We start from the raw sequence: 24,561 nt of genomic DNA, 5'->3' as shown, positions 1-24,561 counted from the left end.
TCCAGGTCCGGGTGCCGGGGGGAGGCGGGCCCGTGGAATCCCTCCGCTGTCCCGCAGAGCACAAGCTGCTGAGCGCCGGCCCCACCGAGCCCTGGTCCATCCGCGAGAAGCTCTGCCTGGCCTCGTCCGTCATGCGCAGCGGCGACCAGAACTGGTAAGGGAGCGGGGAGCGGCGGGGGGGGGGGGGGTAACCGGCCCGGAGCCGCGCCGGGATAGAGCACGGGGCTGTGCGCTGGACTGGGGCACGGTGCAGCAGCAGGGCATTGACACTGCTGTTTGCTGTTCAGAACAAAGGTGGGGGATTAAAGATGGAAGTGTTATAGGTATGTCATATTCTATAGGTATATATAGGATTATTCTTCTGTAGTTACTGTGTAGAAACAGAAGCATGTTAATCAGAACAGAGTGACATCTTCATGAATTGGAAGGGCTGGGTTGTGGTCAAGAAGAGTATTTGATAACGGATTGCTGTGCACTGCATCTGAATGTGTAGCTGTTCTGCTGCCTTGTTCCCCTCATTGAAGTTAAGTTTTTGTGGAGATGAATTGGTGTCATTAGAAGCTAGAAACTTGCTTTTCAAAGCAAAGGAAGGAAGCTGTTGTTTATTAAGGCAGATCTTTCTGAGTCCAAGGGCTGTACTTGAGTAACAATTCTGTCTTTGCAAGTTCATTGTGTTTATGGCAGCTATTCAGTGATGAACGTTGAGACAGGTCAGTGTCTCTTCTCTGTATGTTGGTTGGGGAAGAAAGTAAGTTGACGGTGACTCCCATTTCTCTCCTGTAGGGTCTCAGTCAGCAGAGCGATCAAACCTTTTGCAGAGCCAGGACGCCCACCTGACTGGTTTTCCCAGAAGGTAATATACTGGCATTTGAGTCTTGGAAAACGTAAGTTCTGCATAGGATATGTAAGACAGCTGCCTAAGAGAATGTGTTTCTTTTAAAAAAAAAAGATTGCAAAAGTAGTTTTAAAAATCAGGTTCGTGTAAATCAAATACATTTTTTTTCTGTTTCTGAAATTAAATTTGAGGCTATGGTGCAGTTGGATAAGGTTAAGAAAAATATGAGGATGATCAAACGCATGAAACAGCTCGCTTGTAAGGGATGGCTAAGCAAGGTAGAACTCTTCAGCATAAAAAAGAGATGGGTACTAGGAGATACATCAAGTGTCTGTATAGTCAGAAGTGGCATGAAGTTGAGGATTAATAAGGATTAATTGTTCAGTGCTTTGTCCAGTACAAGATTTAGAGGCTATTAATTAGGACTAACAGGAGGGATTGCTCTTCATCAGGCATGTAATTAGGCTGTGGAATTCCTTGCCCTAGGAATTTGTGGATGCCTATGTCTTTTGGTGTATCCTGCTGTGTGGGCAAGCACCTGGGATTTTTGTTGTATAAGGGACAGAAAGAGATGAAGATAATCAAGGGAGAAGTTGGGGGTTTATGTTGCTCACTGTTTCTGTTAATGAAAATGGCCCTGATGCAATGTTGTTTTGTCTTTGCCATTGAAATATTTTGGTTCATGTTCAGAGACAGAAACATTACAGCTACAGTTTTCCTTGTCATCCTTGTTTGCATTGATTTCTAAATTCATAGTTGGGAACGTTTGTTCTTAGCTTTGTTTTGAAGATCAGCCTGTGCAGTGCTAGAGTAAAAGAGTGACTATGCTTCCTCACTTTGAGCTACACTAAATTATAGCCATGGGGGAAACTCTGGAGAAGACTGTCAGATATGTTCTTAAAGTGTTAGACCTCTGAAGAAGTAGGAGTAAGTGCCCTGTAGACTTCGTTGATAGGTGTTTGCTGATGCTGACTATTCAGCGTCCTCTCACTTTCTTTGTTTCTTCTTAGCACTGTGCCTCTCAGTATTCAGAGCTCTTGGAGACTACGGAGACCCCTAAGTGAGTACAAAGTCTGAAGCAAGTGCAGTCTGCAGAAATTGTGGGTGAACTTGTCAGTTCTTAGAGCAAAGGACTTGATAGTGCTTATACCAAACAGCATAGAGGAATGAGGAAATTCAGCTGTGATAGCTGATGTGGGTGGACAGTGGGATCAGGGTATGGCAGATGGGGGAGACTGACAAGCCCAAGGTATTTCTTAGAACATGCTTCCCATACCTCTTTATCTTGTCTGGTTTTTTTTTGTTGTTGTTTTCACAGAACCGAAGTATTTCAGTAATATATGGTTCTAGAACTGGTCACTGTGCGCTTGTCAGTGACTCCGTGGGCCCCTGCTGTCATTACAATACATGGTAGGGTAACTGGGGCCTCTTTGCCACAGCTCCATTTGTAAGAGTTGCAGTGTGCATTTGGGGACTTAATGCAGCAAAAAGAAACATAGATCTGGCTGGAATAAAACACTACATATCAGTCTTACTGAGCATAAACTTTACACATAAAATTATAATTCAGAATAGGGGTAGAAAGACAGCAAAAGGGAGATGGGGGAGCCTTTTATATTTGTCTGTATTTTGCAGTGGTTTCTTGTAGTTTTCTTATCAATGCTATCACTGCAGCTCTGTGGTCTCAGATATTTCTCACTCCTAAATCCAGGAGTTTTGTTTTGGGACTTCACATCGAATTAAATTACAGGCAGGATCTTTAAAAATATTATTTGTGATAGTGCTGAGTGATCTTCAGCACTAGAGTTGCAAAGACAAAGGACTTAGTAGAGTTATTAAGGAAAAATAGAGATGTTTCTTTGTAGGTAGTAAGAATCTTCTCTGAAGTTGAATGATTGTTTTTTTTCAGGTTGAGAATTTGCAGTGGGCTTGCATCTTTTATCTGTTCCTGAAGTCTTTGACACTGCACGCATTTAAGAATTGAACTTTTCAGAAGAGATTGTCTGAACTTTCAGCTGTCCAATATCATTTAAAAGAAATTGCAAGAAGTTGTTGATTTTTTTTTTTTTGGTGCATGTTTGTGTCAAGAATGACAGACAGCAGCCATTTATGAAAGGAAAACTGAGGTTTTCTGTGTTTCATGTCTGAACTGTTTTTTTTTTTCTCATATTCTGTAGGAGAAAACGTGGTGAGAAGGGAGAAGTTGTGGAAACCGTGGAGGATGTTATTGTGCGGAAACTGACTGCAGAACGAGTTGAGGAGTTGAAGAAAATGATTAAAGAAACACAGGAGAAATACAGGTGTGTGGCAGAGGCATTAAGCTGTGGTGCACCTGAGAGTCCTGTCTTGAAAAAGTGGCCTGAAGGGGATGGTGCTTGGGGTGAAAATGCTGCTTAGGGCATATTGTTCAGTAAATAAGAAGATTTTCTGATTACAGGCAACTCAAGAAGGATGCAGAGCTGATCCAGGCCGGACACATGGATAACAGACTGGAGGAGCTGTGCAATGAGATTATGATGTGGGTTCTTTGATTATTTCCATGTTATGCCTTCCTCTGAGACTGTAGTTGCCTAACATTGTGTGTTTGACAGACACCTCTTGCTCCGCATACATTAGGTTAAGAGAAACAGGGCAGCTGGGCAGATGCTTTGGCCTCTGAGGGTGGGCTTAAGTTAGATTGGGGGGCACCAGCTCATGTGGAACATCTTCTGGAGTTGCTCAGTGAAGAGCTGAGTGACAGCTTGCAACGCCATGCTTGTCTCCACTGTTTTGGTAGTCAGCTGGAAGTGAAATTTCTTGCCAAGTGTGTCATTCTGTGACTGGCCTCTGACTCTGCTTCCCTCCTCAGAGGATTTGAGTCTGAAGAGACAGTTCATTGTTGTCTGGAGATAATGGGATGGGGGTCAGTAAGCTGCAGGAGGACCTGAGGGGAAATGGGACACTGTGTGACAGTAGGTTTTGGTTCTGTATACAGAAAGAAAAAACTGGAAGAGGAGGAAGCGGAAGTCAAGAGGAAGGCTACAGATGCTGCTTATCAGGGTAAGCTGGCAATGAACTTTCTTACTCCTCAGAGAGAGATACGTATGTTCATAAGAACATTTGGGAAGTATTTAAGTCCTGTTAAGACCTGTTCAGGAGGAATTCCTTGATGCTAGGAGTTTGACAGAAAGACTATTTTCTTTCCAGCACTGTATTTGTAACAGGGCCAAATGCAGAGACTTCTGAGAAGAGAACAAATTCTGTGGAAAAGGTATATCTGAGAGGAAGCAGGATTAGTAAGGAGCTCTCTGTTAGAATGTCAGGCTTTTCAACCCTTGAGCTTTCCCTATAGTTTTACTATTGTCTGAAGATGAAAAGAGATTTGTTCTGAATGTTTAATTTGTTTATAATTCTTGGGGCAATTCAGTGAACTAACCTACCCGTGGTAGGAGGTAGTGAATACCCAGCTGCTACAGAAATCTGAAATTAAAGTGCGTTACCCAATGCTAGTATGATTTGTGAACTGAACCTAGTGTGGTGCAAGAAATTCCTACAGTATAAATTGGTTTTCTTATAGTTCTTTATCCTAAAGTCAGAGATAACTCTCAGGGACTGTCCAAGATGGAGCCATGGAATCTCACTTTTTTTTCCTGTTCTCTTCCAGCTCGTCAAGCCATTAAGAATCCACCACGACGATTAACAGGTGTGATGGTTCGCTCCCCTGCAGGCTCAACCTCCCCAGGGGGAGAATATGCTCTGGGAGATCTGTCTCAGCCTGCTGTGGACGAGGCCAGTCCAGGGGTAAGGATGCTTCCCAGGGTCAGAGGGAAGAACCAGCTTGGGCCATGGGGCTCTGTGTTCATCACGGAACAGGAGCCTGGGCAGGAGCCCTTGCCTTGTTTTGCAGACTTTTCACTGTGGTCGTGCTGTAGTGTGGTTGATGTACAGTGCTGCTCAAGATACGTGACCTCTTCTGTGTCCGTGATGATCAGATGCTTGGATCGAAGACTGTGTAGGGGCATCAGTGGGTTTGCCAAGCAGTCTGTGTGTGTGCCCGGGCAGTGGCACTGCGGGGCAGGGAGAGGGTTGAAGGCATGTGCCTGGCGTAGGTGTAGCGAGTGAGTGCAGTAGGTGTCTTTGGTGTGCTGGATCAGTGCTCTTGGGGGAAGGACCAAGTGGGGCTAGTCTCTGTGGTGGAGTATGGCTCTGAACAGTGTGGTTTTTCTCTTTCTCAGGTCACTCCTGGAACATTGCCCAGCACCCCGGTTGCCTCCTTTATTGGAATCCCTGACACCCCTCCAGGTTCTGCTCCCCTGGATGCCCCCATGACCCCAGTCACTGATGAGTCACCCCAGAAAAAGATGCTAGGACAAAAAGCAACTCCGCCTCCTTCCCCTCTGCTCTCAGAGCTGCTGAAGAAGGGCAGTCTCCTGCCCACAAGCCCCAGGCTGGTATGGAGCTCTCTGCTCATTTATGCAAGCACACAAACAATTTGCTCCAGACTCTCCCACTGAAAAAGGGCGAGCTGCAAAGGCTTTTTTAAAAACATACAGTTTTTGTGAGAGTCCCAACATAAGTGATATCTGAGGGATGTAATTGCCCCTGTGAGCCACAGAGGTGGGACCCTTTCCTGGCAGGACTGCAGGAATCATTCAGCACATAGGACTGGCTGTCTCAGCTCAGTAACATAAGGAGTTGGAACTGCGGGTTTTGCTAAAGGAAATTGTTCTCCCTGGGGGAGGGGGCATGTTGGTCAGCATCATCCCAGTCAGTCTCCATGAAGGTGTTCTTGGTGATTTCTACTTTGGGCTTACAATTATTCTTTACATTTTGGCAGGAGGCTGAGTTTCATTATTTGTAATGGGTCTTAGCATAGGAGTAGGGAGTCCTTTAATGGGGTTTATGACCAGTATTGAAGTGCTTTAGCCTTCTTGTAGTTGTAGACAGTTATTAAAATCACTGTGATGGCAAGCCACTTCGACCCTTCTGGTGTTAGTGACTCTGGAGTCTTGGGAGGGTGACCATTGCTGACACTGGTCAGAGCCCAGTCTGAAAATAGCAGCCAGCAGCCTGCCAGTCGCATGGATTCACTGCGTTAGTGCTTGTGTGATGGAATAGGTGTACTGCTGTTGACTTTCTTTTTTTAATAGTCAGATTTGGGGTCTTTTCTATTTGTTAGCTTGGGTAAACATTCCATGGGTTCTGTGATTGCAGGGTGCAGTGTAACATAGAGTGGAGCAAGGAAAGATAATGGCTGTGGAAGATGGGGTTTTCTTTGTATCAGGACTGTTTTACATTTGCTTCAAGGTCTGTCATAAGTTTACTGTGTGAGCTTGATAGAGTTACTTTTCATCTTGGTGCTTCAGTTTCCCTCAACTCAAAATAAGAGATGATTCCATGCCATCTCAGGGATTAGAGAGACTGGTATCTGTAAAGGATTGTGAGGTCCTTGAACAGAGGAACTAAGGTAGAGCAAATGATGTATTTGGCCTGACTTAAAAGGAAGGTGGCACTGCAGCTGTATTGTACCTGAAGAACAACTAGTTTCAGACTGGAATGTTGTGCACTTGTGTAAGGGGTCTCAGGTAGGAACTACACAGGACAAATAGCGCAGAAGAAATACTGAGAGAACAAATGATGCACGTGCTCATGGAGGTGCATATCTGGCAGAGAATCACTGATGGGGTGGTATGTCCAGGAACTTCAGTTGTGTCCTCCTTTTGGCAGGTCGGTGAAAACGAAGTGACAGTGGCTTCTGGTCACATCAACAGTTCGGGAGTGCTGCTGGAGGTAGGAAGCGTCCTTCCAGTGCTGCACAGTGGGGAAATGCAGTCGGCACCTGGTGCTGTCCCTGCATCTCCTGCTGCTTCAGGTAACTCAGGACTCTCCCTGCACAGTTCTCCCTTCAGATGTACCTTCAGTCTGTTCTATGAATTCTCTTTCAAGAGAGATGAAGGACATCTAGCCTGGCTGGTTTTGGGACTTTTTTACGAGTTGTATTTCTGTTCCTGTAGCCATGTCCCTCTCACCCCTACTTTTTTTAGGATGAGACTAATCCTTACAGAAAAAAGAGTGCCTTGATCTAAAATGACTGCAACAATTAGACTTGACTCGATCCTGGTCCATGCAGGCTAGTTTTCTGGTTTTGACCCTAGCTAATACTATGCATTTCAGTGTAGAAAGAAACAGATGACAGGGAGTTGGGGAAAAATTGGTCTAGTATCTCATTTCCAGAGTGTCAAGCTGCAGCTCCCTGTGAAGCTGGAGAACTTATGTGTCTTAGCTCTGCTTTAGTTTAGAGGTCTGTTGAGTATTAGACTGCAGTGGACCATGAGCTCCAAAGTTCTGTAGAGAGGGGTGAGAGGGACAGTGCAAGGGTCTTTGCATTGGGCCTTGTCAGAAGTTTATTCTCACCTCATGCTAACCAGTGGTTTTAGTCACATTGCAGCAGGGGATTTATGCCATTCATTCATATATAATTCTACATGAATAATCTCACTTTCCTTATCTGTGTCTGTTCTTTAACACCTGGTAATTTGGTCCAGACAGTTCAGTAAATTCATACTGGAAGTAATAGCTAAGATGAATGGCAACCTTTGATATAAGAGGAATTCTCCAGGAAAGACCTGCAAAGAGATCTCCTCTGCTCCCTTCCAGCTCCTGTGATGACTGTTTGTCTTGTCTTAACCTTGTGTGGCTCTCTCAGCACTGTTTTTTCAGATTTCCCATAACTGTATTGAGATGAGCCTGCGGAAGGGCATCTCTCTGCATGTGTGGCTTAGCCTGTCCAGCCCTTACATTGAACACAGTGTCCCATAGTCTGCATGATTCTCTCTCAGACTGCACACACAAAGGAGTCGTGTATGTCTGGTGCAGGTTTTCTATATAGCTTTTCGGACCATTTGTAGGTACCTCTCAGTGTCTTTTCCCAGAAGAAGCCACCAGACAGTGAAGAGCCCAGTGGTGGCTTTGTGGACTTCAGTGGTGGCTGCTTCTTGCTCATGTGCTTTTCCCTTCTACTCTCTGTTAGGTGCTCCTACGCTTTCTCGGCTTTTAGAAGCTGGTCCTGCACAGTTCACCTCACCTCTTGCTTCCTTCTCCGCTGTTGCCAGCGAACCTCCAGCTAAGCTCCTGCCACCCCCCGTAGAGCCTGTGTCCCAGGCAACCATTGTCATGATGCCCACGCTGTCAGCACCAGCCGTTGTGCCACCAGCTGCAGCTCCAGAAAGCGTAGCCACAGGTGCGTTCCTGAACTACGCACTCGTAGGTCGTACACTGCTGGAAAGCAGAACTTTCCTTGGGATCAGCACCCAGCGAGTTCTCAGACGGCGTTTTATCAGCTCAGACTCGCTGTTCTTGCTGAAAGGACAGTTACGGCTGGGTTTTGGGGTAAACAAATGGTTTTAAACAGGATTTGCTGGGTGGGGGTGGGAGTGCTAATGACATGTTGCTGGATTGTGGTTCAAGGGCTGGAGTCTCACTTTGTCTCTACTGTGGGAAAGCACACCTGTATTTGTCTTTTATTTTTCTAAGCCATGCTGTTGTGGGTGGACCTGGGATACTTGCAGTTGGTGCTTGGTCTTACCCACTGCAGTATTTGTTTATGTGGGCTTGACTTCTCCAGATGGGTCTCTGATTGTCGCTCTCATCCTTGTGCAGTGAGCCAGCCAGAAGCCTGTGTTTCTTTGGAGGCAGTGTCTGATGCCCATACCGTGACTGTGTCCATGGACAGCAGTGAAATATCCATGATCATTGATTCCATCAAGAAAGAGTGCCTGGGTTCTGGGGCTGGCAGCACTGCAGAGTCTTCCAAAGATCACTGCATGGATGGGAAGGAAGACCTGGATTTGGCTGAGAAAATGGATATTGCAGTGTCCTATACAGGGGAAGAGCTGGACTTCGATACTGTTGGAAATATTATAGCCATCATTGAGGACAAGGTAAACGGGCAAAGCAGAGTGCCGGTGCCTTTTGCTCCACATCCAGTTAGCTTAATCTCAAGTGATTACTGTTCACCAATTTAGTTAGTTTAAACAAGCAAGAAATAACTATTCCAAAAATGCACATTCTCACCATCGTTATCCAGATCAATAGGAGATGACCCTATGACACCACTGCTGCTAGTCTGCCACATTTAGCCTGGTGCTCCTCTTCAGAGTGCAGAAAGAAATCTCTTTCTTCCTCATGTTGGGTAGGTTTGGGTCATGTCTCTGGCAGACGAATGAGCGCTGCTTGCAGCATACTTTCCAGGAGTGCTGTATTTCTGAAACTGAAGCTCCACGGGAGACTCCACAGGGAGTGATACGAGTCTGGCTGCGAAAGGCAACTTTGTAAACCCAGTATATCGGGTTTTCCACAATTGTCTCATTACCAAATAACATGAACTTTTTTTTAATCCCTCTTTCTGATCTTGGCCTGCACTGCTGTGTGTTTGTTTTGGCAATAAAGGTGGACGATCATCCTGAAGTCCTGGATGCAGCAGTTGTTGAAGCTGCTCTGTCTTCTTTCTGCGAAGATAACGATGACCCTCAGACCCTGCCTGGCCCGTGGGAACACTCAATTCGTCAGGAGCATGAGAAACAGGCCCAGATACCCCAAGTGTCTGTGACTGTGAAGCAAGAGAGACTGGAGTGTGAGGAGCCAGAGGCAAAGGGAATTCGAGACCTAATGGGCATTGGCGAGCTGGGATCAGAAATAAAGACAGAACCTGCAGAGCAGGAGCAGAATCAGCTGGGCCCTGAGGAAACCATACCAGCAACTGCAAGAGTGACAGAAGAGATAGAAGAGGATCAAAGAGCAGCTATAACAGCAGGAGAGACTTCTGAAATTGAGATAGAGTCGTCCAAGGGAGAAGACACAGTGCACAACACAGTGAAGACAGAGGTATGTGAGCAGAGAGGCTGTCTGGAACAGGTGTGGGGAAAGAAAGGAGCAGTTGTGGCAGGTAGGAGAGAAGTTTAGAGGAAGGATGACTGCTGGGTTGAAGGTGCCCCTTCAATGAATGTGACTGACTGTTTTCTTGGGAGTCATGCTGCTGATCTGTTCGATCTGCAGAGAAGCTCTCTGCTTTAAGCAGTACCTTTATGTACCTCCCCCCACCCATACGCAGAATTGCTGTTGGGAAGGTGCTCAGTGAACTTCATTGCCTTGAGTTAGGTTAGGGTGAGATGTGCCCACACCTTCACTGAAGTAAGCTGACACAAACATCTAGACTTGTGCATTTCTCTTCCCTCCAGACCCCACCTGATGATGATTCATCCCCTCCACAAGTCCCAAATGTGAGTGAAGACTCCTCACAGGCTGATGTTCAGCACAAATTTGAGCTGTCAGGTAACTTGATTCAGCTAGGAAATCTTTTACATGCAACATTATTAGCTGGATAGTTGTCAGTGATCTGGTTCAGATTTTTGGGGAGGAGGGAGAAGATATGTGTAGGAACAGTGGTAATTACTGCAGGACAGTAGGCATTGGTGCAGGAGCTTTTGTAGGAAAGACTGCTTTGGGGAATCAACCTTTCTGCTTATTTTTCTTTCACAGAGTCAATGAAGGAGGAAGCCCAAGCCCTGTTTAGGAGTCAGATGAAGGTAATTCTGGATTGGTTGTAGTCATCCTGGGTTTATTAGTAACTTCTCACTGCTGCTGCTTCCTGGCTCCTATCTGCTGAAAAGCAAAGCTTGCGTTCCGCTTTCTGCACTGAGAAGTGGGCAGTCTGCAGCTGGAGCTAAAGGGGAGATTGCTTTGGGCGCTATACAGCTGCATGTACGTGTGTTTCTGTGTCTGCAGGCAGAGGCAGGGCAGGATAGAGTGACTAGGATTTTGCAGAAATTGTCAGCAGCTGTAGCAAGAAGATCGGTTTGCTTGCTGAGCCATAGTTGCTTTGGAGGCTCTGAGGTGCTGCTGTAGCTGGCTGTGCAGACTCATGAACTCCCTGTGTTTCAGGATGGGCAGGGTGAAGAGGATGATGAGGATGGTGCCAGTGAGGCTGCCAGTTTGGAGGAACCCAAAGAAGAAGATCAGGGTGAGGGATATCTATCAGAGATGGATAACGAACCCCCTGTGAGTGAGAGCGATGATGGCTTCAGTGTCCACAATGCACCTTTACAGTCTCACGCACTAGCTGACTCCATCCCCAGCAGCCCAGCCTCCTCGCAGTTGTGAGTATCAGTGAAGCTCTCAGACACACCGATGCAAATCCCAGGCTATTTTATGGAGGGAGCGTAGGATTCTCATTTCTGTTTTGCTGACTGAGTGGGTCCAAAGGGGGAATTTGTTGATTTGTCTGGTTCTCCTTGCTTACGAGTGCAAGTGTGCAGACAGCACCATAGTACCAGGTCCCATTTTTTATTTTCTGTCTTTGGCCTGGATTAGCGTAGGTATGTCAAAGGCAAAATATACCAGAAAGTTTCAGCTATGAGGCAGTACACAGGCTCCAGAAGGAAATCCTATTGTTTTCTTTCCAGCTCAGTGTGCAGTGAGGACCAGGAAGCAATACAGGCCCAGAAGATCTGGAAGAAAGCCATCATGCTAGTTTGGAGAGCAGCAGCTAATCACAGGTGAGTTTGATGTCTTGAGAACTGGCAGAAAGAATCCTAGACAAGTCTCTGCTCTCCCACCTTGGGAGGCTCATCTGCCTTGGTACTGGGAGATGATGAATCATATTGTTACTGGTAGAAGACAAATAAACATGAGATTATGAAACAAATATTTACCAGCTAGGACGGGGCACTGAGTGGACTCCTTTTCTCTGCAGGTACGCCAATGTCTTCCTGCAGCCTGTAACTGACGATATAGCGCCAGGCTACCACAGTATTGTGCAGAGGTGAGTCTCATCAGTCTTCTGTCATTAGAACTCTGTATATTTGCATATTTGTGTAGGGATTTCTGGCAGAAACTGTAGTTTTGGCTGCCATGCGGACTGCAAGACTTGGAAAATTATTTTTTTCTGGCATGATTCAGTCAGAAACAGGTTTCCCTAAGAAAAAGGGTCGTCTTCGGTAACAGATATGTGTCTTTACGCAGCCCTGTCTTTGAAATACACTGACTTCGTACAGAATGTATTTTATCAGTAAGGCAGTATGTGACTGATCTGCTTCTCCCATTTTCTATCCAAGGGTAGGATTTAATATTTGAAATTCCAAAGACCTGTCTTCTTTAATCCGCATTTTTTACTGTCCCAGATAGTGGACTCTTCTGGAAGTATTACCAGAATCCCCTGTTAACCCCCAAAATATCTCCTGAACGGTTCAGTGGCTGCAGCTCTAGATTCCTTAGTGTCTCCTGAAGGTGATGCCTGGAGAAGGCAAATGCCGCTCCGGAGGCATCTGTCCCACCGTTGTTACCATTCATGGTAACTGCTAGACAGCTTGTGTCTGCTGACCCAAGGCCTGGGTACTCAGGAACACAGCCTGGTGGGGGAGAACCTATTTGGCTAAGTTAAATAGATGGTCTAACTAGACATGTTACAGACACAAGGCTGTTCTAGAGTTAAATATTTCTGTTGCTATTTTGTCTGCATTTCTAGGCCAATGGATTTATCTACCATTAAAAAGAACATTGAGAATGGGCTGATACGAACCACAGCTGAGTTTCAGCGTGATATTATGCTGATGTTTCAAAATGCAGTTATGTACAACAGCTCTGACCACGACGTGTACCACATGGCCGTGGAGATGCAGCGAGATGTCCTGGAGCAGATCCAGGTAAAGTACTGAGCTGAGGCCAGTGCAGGACAGAGTATCTGCCTTGGTCCATAGGTGTCGGAAAGACTTCTGGACGCAAGACCACAGTTTCACTCACAGTGTCTTTGAATGAAGTAGTGCCGTCTTTCCCTGCATCTCTCTTGTGCTAGCTCAGGAGTTTGTGATGAACTAGATTGTGGATAAGTTAAAACTAACACAGCAAAATGTTTTTTAGGTTCAGCCCAGACCAATTTCAAATCTAATTTCCTTCAGGGAAATGCTTAGGCCAGCAAGAACCAGGGCGTGGTACTGAAACAGGCAACAGGAGTGGTGAATGACAGGGGATGTGATGGCTTCTTTTGGTGGCTGTGCTGGTTTGTGCTGGTATAAAGTGTGTATAAAACTGTGTCCTGTGAATATATGCCATTTAAAATTTCTTGTGAAGTAGAATGTCCCAAATGGCAGGGCTAACAGAGTTTGAATGGGGGATTTGTAGTTCTCAGGATTTGTGGCTTCTGAGGTAAATGGGGGAACTTATTCTGAGCAGCAGACAAGGAACTGAAACTGCCTCTGACCCAATCACTCCCAGCCTGTGGTTTGTGATAGTTAACTGACACACACTGAGCTTGTTTTGCCTGAGAATCTTAAGAGTGTGGTTTTCTTGCAGCAATTTCTGGCCACGCAACTGATCATGCAAACATCAGAGTCAGGGATCAGTGCAAAGAGCCTGCGTGGGCGAGACTCCACTCGAAAGCAAGATGCCTCGGAGAAGGTGAGAACGCTGCACCCTGTGGAAGGGCACTTGGTATGTTTTGAAGAATCTGAATATACTTCATGAAGGTCACATACCAAAGATAGGCAGGATGTTTTTTGAGACTGCAATGGCTCCAGCATCGTCATGTGAACAAAGTTTTGTTTAAATGTGTCCTTTGATTAGATTTCAGCTCTGGAGCTGTACATCATCCCAGAGGCAGGTCTCATGAGTTTTTTCTGTAATCCCAATAGTTCTATTTTGTGTTCTTAAAAACAGGTGATAAAACTGTAGGGAAGTTAACAGAGTATAGGAAGAGGTGTGATATGGCAGGAAGATGAAGGTGTAGAGAATTGGAAGACTAGCCTCTGCTGTGTTCTTCACTTCTGAGTCAGATTTTTAGAACCAGGGAATCATTCCAGTCTGGTTTGCTGTGTAAAACACACCAGAGAACTGGTTTCCACACTGATCTGAACTAATAGCAATGTAGGCTTGTTTGGTTTTTTTCTTCTGTAAAGACACATCCAAACATGATTAAGTGATCACAAGTGTGCTCAGTTGGTGCCCACAACCCTGAGACAGCAAGAACTGCCTGCTTAGTTCTAGTGGCAACTGCACAGGGCAGAAATTGTGTGGTAGACCAGGCCTTGCCTTGGCTGAGGAGGGAATATCCCTTTCCTAGCATTCTGACTCTCGCAGTATCCCTCTTTTGTCCGTTTTTATGTTCCTGCTGCATAAGACTGATGCCATGCGGGAAGGGGAGCAGGGCACGTGTTTCGCTATGCTCATGTGTGGGCTCAGTGCTTCTGTGCGGTGTGTGCATTTCCGTATCTGATATCTGATAAGTCCTTCTGTTTGGCCTTTTAACAGGACAGTGTCCCAATGGGCTCTCCTGCCTTCCTTCTCTCTCTCTTTGTAAGTATTGAAAGGCTCCAGCAGGTACTACGGTACTGCTGGCACTGTGCTCTGCTCCTTGTCTGGGTGATCCCTGCACTGTCACAGCATCCTTAGCACTGCAGCGGTGTGTGTTTAACTTAGGGGCTGTACAACCATGATTATTAGAGGAGAATCATCTCAGTCCCTTATTCTCAGCGTGGGCGAGTGGGAGGGGCTTCAGTCTTCTGGTTCCAAGTGTTCTCATTTTGTCATCTGCCTTTGCTTTTTTCCACAACTTCTCTCCTGCTTTCTTTCCATATAAGTAGGAAGACAGACCAAGTGGTGCAGTACTCTAGTTGTTACACCTCATGTTTATACAGCTGCCCCTTCCACGTGTTCAAGTCAGTACAAAGAGTCTTGAGAAAGTGAGGAGTCAGCTGTGTACTCCTTTATCATTCATGGTCCAGAAAGAACATAAGATACTCCGCAGAAATACCTTGCTCTGTGCCTGTGGTGATCTGGAAGTGTTTGGAAAAACATTCTCTCATGAAAACCCCAAGTCTCTGAGTTGCGGGGAGGAGAGAAGGGAGGAAGATGGAGAGTTGTTTTTTTCTCTCACATATATCTAAAGACAGAGAAGTACTCCGGGACAGTCAGCATGTCAGCCAGAGGGAGAGGGCAGCGGATCAAAGGAAGCTCTCAGCTCGCCTTCTGCTCATGGAAAGGAGCTGTGCGGAGAAGCTAGGGAGCTAGTGCCAGGGTCACTCAGCTGGAGGAGCACTTCCCGTAGGGATCAGCAGCTGATAAGGTAGGTTAGTCAGCAGTTCCCTCTTCCCATCTTAAGAGCCAAGCTAGAATCTGCCGCTTAGGAGAAAGCCTGCGCTGTACAGGCTCCAAAAGCACCTGCTTGGGCAAGAGCCTTGTTGCCTCTTTCTGCCCTGGCTGCCGGCAGCACACAGATGCTGCAAATTGCACCACCTGTGCTGTGTCCAGAGTGAATTCTAGGTAGGTCTGCAGGCAGGCCTCCCCAGGCCTTCGTAGGACAGATACCCTTTTTCCTGTTCAGAAGGCATAAAAAGTTATTACCAGATGCAATTCCTTTCCTCCGCGAGTGCTGGAGGAAGTGTGTTGTGTTTCGGGGTTGCATAACTCTCTCTCTTTGTTTGCCTTGTGATTAGGACGGAGGCACCAGAGGGCGTCGCTGTGCCATCGAGGCAGACATGAAGATGAAGAAATGATGCTGCAGGCAGACAGCAAATCCCAGCGCCTGGCATCCAGAGCTGGGGTGCAAGCAAGATGTAGTTAACAGCTGTTGGAGGAGGAAGAAAAGCTGCAGGTCCATTTCTGGGACCTGCTCCACCTTCTTCGCTTGCCCCTCTGGAAAGCAGTGTCTCGTCAGAATGTGTAACCCAAAGAAACTTCCCCAGAGGGGAAGACTAGCCCCCCTGCCTGTTTTAGGGCAGTCGTCTTGGGCTTCATCAGTGTTCTGGTGTTAGCTAGCAACTGGTGGCTCGTATGTACTGTAATGTGAAGTGTACAGATTTTTACTAGTGATGTGTAAATGTGTATGTATATTAAAGTCTGGGAACAAATCTCGTGTACAGTGTGCAGTGTACTGAGCATCGCAGCTCTCTGCAGTGAGGAACACTTGTACAAAGATGCATACCTGTCTTGAATATATACAAGTACAACTCTCTTCCAGTTATCGTATAACACACAAGCACAGCAGAGCTTTGACATCAGAGAAAATCCATTAATCATAGGAATGTTGTATAATGCTTGCATAGAGGGGAAGATTCCCTGCTTGAGTGTGTGTGAGGGTATGGCACTGTTGTGATGAAGCGAGATCTAACCATGAGAAGTTAAATATGACAGTCTTGTTGGAATGTTCCTTAAGAGACCCAGGTATTGAAATGTACCTTTGTTTCCCCAGAGATTTGAAAAGGATCCATTAGTGAAAATCTGTCATTCCAGCAGCTGTAGGCATGCTCGTACCTGGTTTCACACTGGAGCTTGTGAACCGTTTCTCTCCTTGAAAATACAGTATACATGGATGTTTAACTGAGTTTTAAGTTCCTTCTGACAATTTTCAAGTTGCTATCTTACTTTCTTCTCATTATGACCTGTGAGATGAAACTTACACATTTTCTGCACCCATGACCTTCGAGGGGAAAAAAAAACATTCTTCTTCCTGATGCTTGCAGCTGCTAGGAAGAGTCTACGCTTCCTTGTGCAGCATGTACAGGGCACAGGTTTCTGACACAGAAGTTGCAGGAAACTGAGTCATTGCAATTAAGACCAGAGGGATTGTTACCTTACCTTGATTTTCACAAGTTTTGTGCTGAAATGGGTTGTGCCTGCTGTGTTGAGTCCTGTGTTTGCAGTGTATTTCCACCAAGAATCACTTGACACATGATGCTGGAAATACAGAATCCTTTGGTTTCTTCACTGGTTAATTTTCCTTCACTACTGAAATTTGGAACAAATTGTGAATTTTTATGGCCTCAGTTTCCGGAGATGACAGGTTGTTAAGTTCATAGCACAAAAGATTAAAGGTTTCTTTTGGTTTCTGGTATTTCATGGAGTAATTAAAGCTGGAAGGGACCTCTGAGCATGTGTCCAGTCCAACCTACTGCTCAAAGCAGGGCCAGCTTCAGAGGTAGATGGGGTTGCTCAGAGCCTTGTCTAGTCGAGTTTTTTAAATCTTCAAGGATGGAGATTCGGTAACTGCTCTGGACAGCTTGCTTCAGTGCTTACCTGCTGTCATGGTGTAAAAGATTTACCTTATATCCAGTCTGAATTTCTGTCAGTGCAGCTTGTTGTCACTGCCTCCTCTCCTTACGCTGTTGGCCACTGAGAAGAGACTGTCTGCTCTGTAACACCTCTGCCCTGTCTGTGTCTGTGTTGAACAGCAGATGTTGCAGCGTGTGGGAGGATTTTTTTCATGCGCACTAGTAACTCGCTTGCATTATGGAAAGCACTGCTGTTTGTTCCTACCCTTGGTTTCTTCTCTTAACCAGGTACTTTTCCCTCAAAGAGCCTTTTCTCTTGTCCCATGATATTTTAATACCTTTTAATGATATTCAAGATCTTTAAAAACCTAAGATATATTTCTCCTCTACTGAGCCCCGTTGCCTCTTTCCCAGTTCATCACCTTGTGCTCTGACTACTGATTCTGTTCTTCCTAATACTTTGTTCTTATCTGTCTAGTGCAGAGCTCAGGCTTCCTGTGCTGCATGTCCCAACACCACTCTTGTACAGACATACAACAATCGCATCTTTCTGGCTTTCTTGTGCTGTGGCTAATTCAAATGACAGGTTACATAGCATAGGTTTGGTCATGTTGTATTTAAGCTTCTTTAGGACTCATGAGTGAATCCCAAGTGGTTCTAAGGTTTACTCCATCCCTCAAATTGTTCTAAAACCTCTCATTGACATTTTAATTAGAAACATTTTCTCAGACCCATCCCAAGAGAAAGTCTCTTGTGATCTCCTCTGTGGCAAGTGCTGATAATGATGATTAATTTGGTTTTTCCAAGTGGCCCTATTTTCCACTGAGATGTTTGGCACTGATCATGCATCATCCCCACTGATCATCTGGCAGCTCTCTGCTTCTGATGTTTTTGATGAGGTTTGTTGTTGTTACTTGCTTTTATGTCTTTAGCAAATTGTTCTTCGGCTTTTTTCCTTTTTTTTTGTTTTGTGGATTCTACATTTCATTTACTAGAGATCAGGCTTTTATCATTTTTCTTGTTTTGACATGTAAGTACCTTTTAAAGTCTTTTTTTTATTTTTAACAGCTTTTTCTCATCTCAGCGAGGGTTACGCAGTGTCTGATCTCTGCAAAGTGAACTAAAACTTTCCGATTTCATAATGATTCCTTGCTGGTGACTTACGTAGTCAACGTAATTAAGAACTGTCAGGCAGTTCTTAATTAAAAGTTGAAGTCTGTATCTTTTTGTCCCTTACTTTTTGTACAGAATTGGTATGGAACTAAGCAGTCTGTAATTATATCACTCATCCTGCTTGTCTTGTACTAATGCTGCTGTTCGCTCTGGTGTCTTGAGTCTTCCAAGATGTAGTAACACTGAACATAAGGCCAAAGATCTTTTTAATCGAAGCTTATGCCCAAGTTCCCTGGGCTTCCTGATTCTAAAATGCTTATCCCTCTCAACTGGAGTACAGAAAGATGATCCCCAGTGATTGGATTACCCAAGGCTAAGGCTTTTCTGTTCTTCAGCTGAGCTGCAGTGGCTGGTTCTGCATGTGCGGCCGCCAGCTCAGCTGATGGTGCAGGAAAGCGCTTTAGGCGTGGGGTTACTCTGCAGATGAAATCACAGTTTGCCCAACTCCTTCCAGCTGGAAGCTAAGAGCAGGTAATGTTATCTCATACTTCATCAGTTCCACTGAAGTTAACTTTGAAAGAGGTTTCAGAAGGACAGCTTTTTGGATCCTAGCTGTGCTTGTTAAGTTCATAAAATAAGCAAACAATCTTTCTCATCCCAAACCCAATGGGCTCCTCATTTCTCCCAGGTATGCACCGTAAGCTTTATCAGTAGCTGTGCTTACAGTCCTGAGAATGCAAAAGGAAATCAGTGAGAAATGTGCATGTTCAAAAATCTGGAAAAATTAGGTTGTACATAATTAACTGAAAATTCTAAAGACACTCTAATTAATGTGTAGAATTCTCCATAGGTACAACATCCAAGCAGCTGAGTTCAGTGGCAAGATAGAGATGTTTCCAACAGCCTTTACTGTTGGTACTGTGACTCTGCAAGCAATTCCCCAGACTTAGAGAAATCATAGTGGACTCGTGCAGTAGAAGACACTTAGGCATGGACTAATGAACAGAGATTAAATGAAGAGTTTCTTCCTTCTTAAGAGAATGCTAACTTTTATTTTCTGAAATGTGTAGAACTGTCTGTCCCCTGTCAGTGTGTGACTGTGCATGACTGCAATTCTTCTGGCTCAGGTACACAAGGTACCACCATCCAGCTAAATCACATCTGTTGCTTTCAAAACAAAGTGTCTGTAGGGTTTGTAATAAGTTATTTCCAATATAAAAAGTTCTCAAGTGTCAGCAAAGGGAATTTCAGTGAGTTGTCCTTGGAGTATGTAGTTGTTGACATCTGTCAGTAGCTCGGGAGCCCAGGCACAACTCGGTTTGAGGTTGCTGCTGGATGCGTTCGGCACCTTAAGCATGCGGCATCCCCCGAGCACAGTAACCCACTGACTCATGGGCAGGGGGAGAGCACAGCCAAAACACCAGAAAACCTGAGATCCAGTTGCTCTGAGATGGCAGTTTGTGTTGCAGCACTACAGCCCTGCCTCATGCTGTGAAACATGGGCTCAGGTGAAGGCTGCTCACCTCACAGAGCCCTTCCCATGCTTTGGCTCTCTGGGTGCGTCAGGAAATGAGCTGGGCTTTGCAGTTCTGGATCAGCATACAAAGACATTGCTCTCTCTCTCTCTCTCTCTCTTTATTTTTGCAGATGGGTCATGACTGGGTGTGCTGGGAGTCTGAGACAGAGTCTCCCAGCGAGTCAGAGAACAACAGTGACCTCCAGTCTCTTCTCAGCTGGGATTCAAGCTTGGATCTGGACGTGGGGAGCTGGAGGAATACTGAAGAGGTGGCCATGGGGAAGCTGGAGGAAAGCAGCCAAGAGGCAGACCACGAGCTGGAGTGCAGTGAGCCTCTCTGGGAGGATGATAGCAAGGACTACCAAAAGACAGAGAGGCCATGTGAAGATGAAAGTCTTCTTCAGTTCTTCTCAGAGGTGGGCTGTTTGGGTGACAGGAAGGTGGGTGGCGTAGTTCAGGCCCTCCTGAAACACTAGGGTTTTCAGGGCATCCACCATCCCTACATACAGAAACAGTCCCAGGGAGGAGTAGATGCCCTGGCTTCACTTGCTCCCTGTCCCAAGCCTAGCCTTTCCTCCCATTTAAAGTTGGCACCGCAACCAGGCAGCTGCTTTGTCAAAACACAGCTCACCCTAAAAAGCACAGAGATGTCAGTGAACTGACACTGTAATAATAACACAGGGCTTCATCAGATTTTGCAAGGATTCCTAAAAATGGAAAGGCGTTCGTGAGTGAAAGCAAAAATAGCATCTGTGCTGCTTATTTCTTCTTCCTTCTGCCTTCACAATTTGAAGCAATAAATCTCTGTGTTGCAGGTAACCCAAATGATGGAACCTCTCCACATTGGCAGCACAAAGTCATCACCGAGTCGGTGGGATTACTGTGGCTCTGGGAAGCAGGATGAAGGGGAAGATGTGAGGTGCCAGGAAAATACCGTAGGGACAGCAGTCTCGGGAGCAGAGGAAAGTCAAATACATGTCCTGGCAGAAGATGAGAAAGAACATTTCCCAGGAAGAGAGGTAGGGGAGAGTTGGTCCTAAGAGAGCCTGTGGTCCTGGATGAGAGACAGAAGGAAAACGGCTCTAGAAGAGAAGGGGAAGTCCCAGGTTCCCAGTGGGAAGATGGAGAAACAGAGGAGGAGACAGCAGGGAGGGGAATGCAAAAGAAATGTATGAGGAGGATGGTTTTTATGTATGGATATGGATCCTTATGAACAGGAAGCTTGTTACAGATCAAACCCTCAGATGTGAGTTGGAGGAATTGCTCCTTGGCAGTGTAAAGGTGACTCATGAGAGCTGGCAGTCTGCTGTCAGGTTTAAGGCAAGTCTGGAATACTTGCCTTGTTCTAATTGCTGTGTTATGCAGCACACAGCTTGGCTGGTTTCAGGCCCACATGGCTGTGACAGCAATAACCATCTGCCCCTGGAGACCGTCATGTCTTGGAAGTAGTCACTGTCTAGCCTGGGTTTGCATCAGTCCTGTGTCTGGGGTGGCTGTGGACAAGTAACACAGCAGTGGAAGAACAGTGCCATTTTTCCACACTTGCATTTGTTCCCTTGCAAACTTAGACACTGGAGACAGAAATAACTCAGGGTTCTCACATTTCATCTGTGCAGCCAGGACAGTGTTATTCCCAGCAGTTCCCTTGCAGTTCTCCCAGGTGTCAAAGCTAAACACAGCACAGTGTCCACTTTCTTCCTGCTTCCTGTCCACTTTGCTCCATGCTTCAGATCTCCTGCTGAGGAATTCTAAGGTGCCCCTGCACATAATCCCACTTCTGAACTCCAAAGAGTCTCTCTCCCTGCACCTGTCACTCTCTACATTTTATTGACAAATCACTACACCAACAGCACCACTCTCCTTCCTGGCCAAGTCTATTCTCTGTCATATTTGTGTGGGAGTTTGTGAGGAAACAACCTTGTTGCATTCTAGAGGATCCTATCATGTGTCTTGAGCTTTAACAAGCCTGAGGCAGTCTTACCTCAGCTCCTAATTGCCCTCTCTACATCCTTGACTCCCCAGAGCAGCAGACAGACACAATACTGGGCACCAGTGTGTGTTAGCCAGAAGTGGTTATGGTCCAAGAGATCAGACCCAGCTGTTACTGGAGTGCTGGGCAGCACAGTGAAGGTCTGAATAAGGTAAAACATCATCTTCCAGAATAACAGAGAGTGAGCTAGCTCCCAGCAAAGAGCGGATGCAGTAAGAGGGTGTGCAGCAGACTGGCTTCTAGATAAAGAACTCGGGTGACAGGGTGCCATTTTAGCAGTAGTTCCCTTTTCCTCTGTGCTCTTCAGGACACGACTCAAGAGATACATGGAGAACAAGCTTTAAGTGAGCTGCATTCACAGGAGATGAGTAATCAGGCCCAGGATCAAGGTGATGGTGACAGCACCTCAGCAGCTGCTGTGTTGGACTCCACAAACCCCGCTAACATGCAGCTGTAAGTAGTTCAGTCTGCTTTCTTGCAGGTGTAGCAGGACAGAGTTATTTCCCTTGTCTCACATGAGAACCAGTGTGTGGCACAGGTCACCTGCAGGAAGGTGAGATAGCCAGGGAGAACAGGAGGGAAGGAGGTAACTTGTGCTATCTCTGTGGATCTGCCAGCATTTTGGGGCATTGATCCTAAGCTGAAGTGAGAAGAGTAAAGACTGAATGAGAGATTAAATGGGAAATACATGTTTACTCAAGGCAGCTTGGCCCTGTGTGAGTTGGGCATCATGCTTTGTCAGGCAGTGTCCAGTCCAGCTCCTAGGAGAGGCATTACCAGCCTGTTCAGGCAGGTACAGCTGTGTCAGTCACATGGAGGCTCTGCCACATGTGTGATCACCTGGGTGCCTTTCAAAGGAAATCTGTAGTCCAACTTGATCCTTCCCTTTAGAGCTGCTCAGCTCAGATCTTGTTTCTACCTGTTGCCCTACATCCTGGATGTTTAGTTGTGCATTCAGATGCAGAACATTTCCACCATCTCACCCTGAGAGGCTTTGCGTAGCTACAGCAAAGGATCTCTGCGCTTCACCCGCCTGGATGTGGTGGGTGCTAACAGAATTGCCACCTCCTACTTTGTCTTGAGTGTGATGATCTGGCAATGTGTTCCCTCTACAGGGTGCAGCTGAGCTGGGATAACCCCCTGCAGCATTTACTCTTCAAAAGAACTCTGTTGTCCATCTGGAAGATGATAGCCAGTCACAGGTATGTGGGGGCAAAGGGTTGGATGGACGTGGCTCCTGTACACATTGCCCTGAGTTCCAGCTCCTGTGTCCCCAGGCCTTGTCCCTCGCCTCCATGACAGCCACCACAAGTTTGTCTCTCCATGGCTTTGCTTCTGGCTGTCCTCGCAGCAAGAACAGCTGTGTGCTGCAAAGCCGGAGTGAACACTGCATATTTATTTCCTCTGCTTAATGTGGCAGAGCCCAAATGTTGCTTCCTACACAGCTGGCACAGCCAGCTTCAGCGAGGGGCTCAGCCTCCTCCCGCCCTGAGTTGTGCCAGCCACCAAACACTGGCTGTTGCTGGTGGGCTGTGGCCCTCATGGCAAGCAGGGAGAGGCAGGCACTGGTCCGTGTTGAGACGTTGTCTTTGGCAGAGAGGCGGACAGAGGTCATTCTTTGTGTTTGTCCCTGTAGGTACAGTGGCCCGTTCCTGAAGGCAGTGTCAGAGAAACAAGCCCCAGGGTACACGGATGTGGTGAAGAGGTGAGATTGTGGAAGAAGTGCTCGCTAGTTGATTTCTGGTTTTTTCTGTCATCTCTGGTTTCCAAAGGGCCAGTGGGACAGTTTCCTTTCTCCTCTTCCAGAGTTTGGCTGTTGCCAGCATCTCCCACTGATTTATCCAAACTCCCATCCAGGTGATTAGAACCTGGAAGCTTGCACTGACTGGTGTTGGTGGGAATTGTGCCTGCCCTGTGCTGGCGTTGCAGGGCTGACTTACTCCAGGCACAGCCCATGCAGCTGCAAGCCCTGCCTAAGCTGGGGATTCAGCTTCTGCAGCTCAACAGTCTCTTGTTCCCATGCTGGAAGCGTGTGCCTTGGTTGGTACCCTCTCCTCCTCCACTGCTTGCTCCCCACGTTTCACTCTCAGTGGAGAAGTGGGTCATAAGAATATTTCCCAGAGAGATTAAGGGCATTTTTTCAGAGCTGAATCATATTCTATTCTGGTCACAGTTGTCGTCTCTGCAGCCATTCATTTCCTCATTCTGTCAAAATAAGGGAAGTAATATTTATTCCCCCATCATGTTCCCCTTATCAGCACTGCTATTTTTGCTAGTGGCACCATTCGATTTTCAGGGGGTTGAATAGATACCTATTTTAGTAACTGTTCTTTCTCCACTAAGACCTAGACTGACTTTGTGAAGACTAATTACCAGAATCACTCTGCTTGCCTTCTCTGGAGCTCAACATCAGATTTTATTTAGAGGTGACCTGCCAAGTTGATTGGATAGCAAGTGTCGCATTGGCTAAATGTACTTTTGTCTGACTTAGAAGGAAAACATTTCTCACTCCTCCTCTTTATCCTGAGCAATAAAATTGATTGAAAATAGCTGTTCTTTCAGGGCCATGCTGAAACAAGAATAAACACCTTCATGCAGAGCCTGAAGAATGCCTGGCTGTGGGCTGCAATTTAATTCTCCTTCTATCTGTCTTTTGTAGACCCATGGATTTAACCAGCATAAAGAGAAGACTGTCAAAGGGATACATTCAGTCCATGATCCAGTTCCAGCGTGACCTCATGCTCATGTTCCAGAACGCAATGATGTACAACAGCTCCAGCCACCACGTGCACCGCATGGCCGTGGAGATGCAGCAGGAGGTCTTGGAGCAGGTGCAGATGTTGGCTGAAGCCCTCCTGTGCTCCAGGGACCGGCTGGGGTGGGGGAGAAGGTAATAAGCCGTGGCTGGGGCTTGTTTCTTTTGGGGCAGCATTGTCTGCCTGGCTCCGGAGGTGTGCTGGGGCTCAGGGGATGTGCGGGCACTGCAGCCGTCTGCCAGCCTGAGGGGTGAGGAACAAAGGGGGTTAGGAGCGGAAACCTCGTTTCTTCCCTGGGAAAAGCAGCAGTGCAGCCCTGCAGGGAAAAAAGGCTC

General features: G+C 46.3%; 1 protein-coding gene across 1 annotated transcript; it reads left to right on the top strand.

Annotated features, from left to right (window-relative positions):
• Positions 1-63: 63 nt before the first annotated feature.
• BRD8 (bromodomain containing 8) lies at positions 64-15,705 on the top strand. The gene is made up of 20 exons (XM_010078437.1): positions 64-154; positions 784-853; positions 1,846-1,895; positions 3,013-3,135; positions 3,273-3,353; positions 3,810-3,874; positions 4,479-4,615; positions 5,050-5,265; positions 6,542-6,686; positions 7,962-8,054; positions 8,474-8,754; positions 9,263-9,697; positions 10,051-10,144; positions 10,352-10,398; positions 10,754-10,968; positions 11,275-11,367; positions 11,565-11,633; positions 12,336-12,513; positions 13,160-13,264; positions 15,298-15,705. The coding sequence occupies exons 1-20, from the start codon at positions 132-134 to the stop codon at positions 15,355-15,357; spliced, it is 2,580 nt and encodes an 859-aa protein (XP_010076739.1). The 5' UTR covers positions 64-131; the 3' UTR covers positions 15,358-15,705.
• Positions 15,706-24,561: the final 8,856 nt, after the last annotated feature.

The sequence above is a fragment of the Pterocles gutturalis genome, unplaced genomic scaffold, assembly GCF_000699245.1.
Source record: "Pterocles gutturalis isolate BGI_N339 unplaced genomic scaffold, ASM69924v1 scaffold1603, whole genome shotgun sequence".
In the NCBI taxonomy this organism is placed as follows: Eukaryota; Metazoa; Chordata; class Aves; order Pterocliformes; family Pteroclidae; genus Pterocles; species Pterocles gutturalis.
Note: the sequence above shows the minus strand (reverse complement) of the source record. Positions and strands in the feature narration are given on the sequence as shown.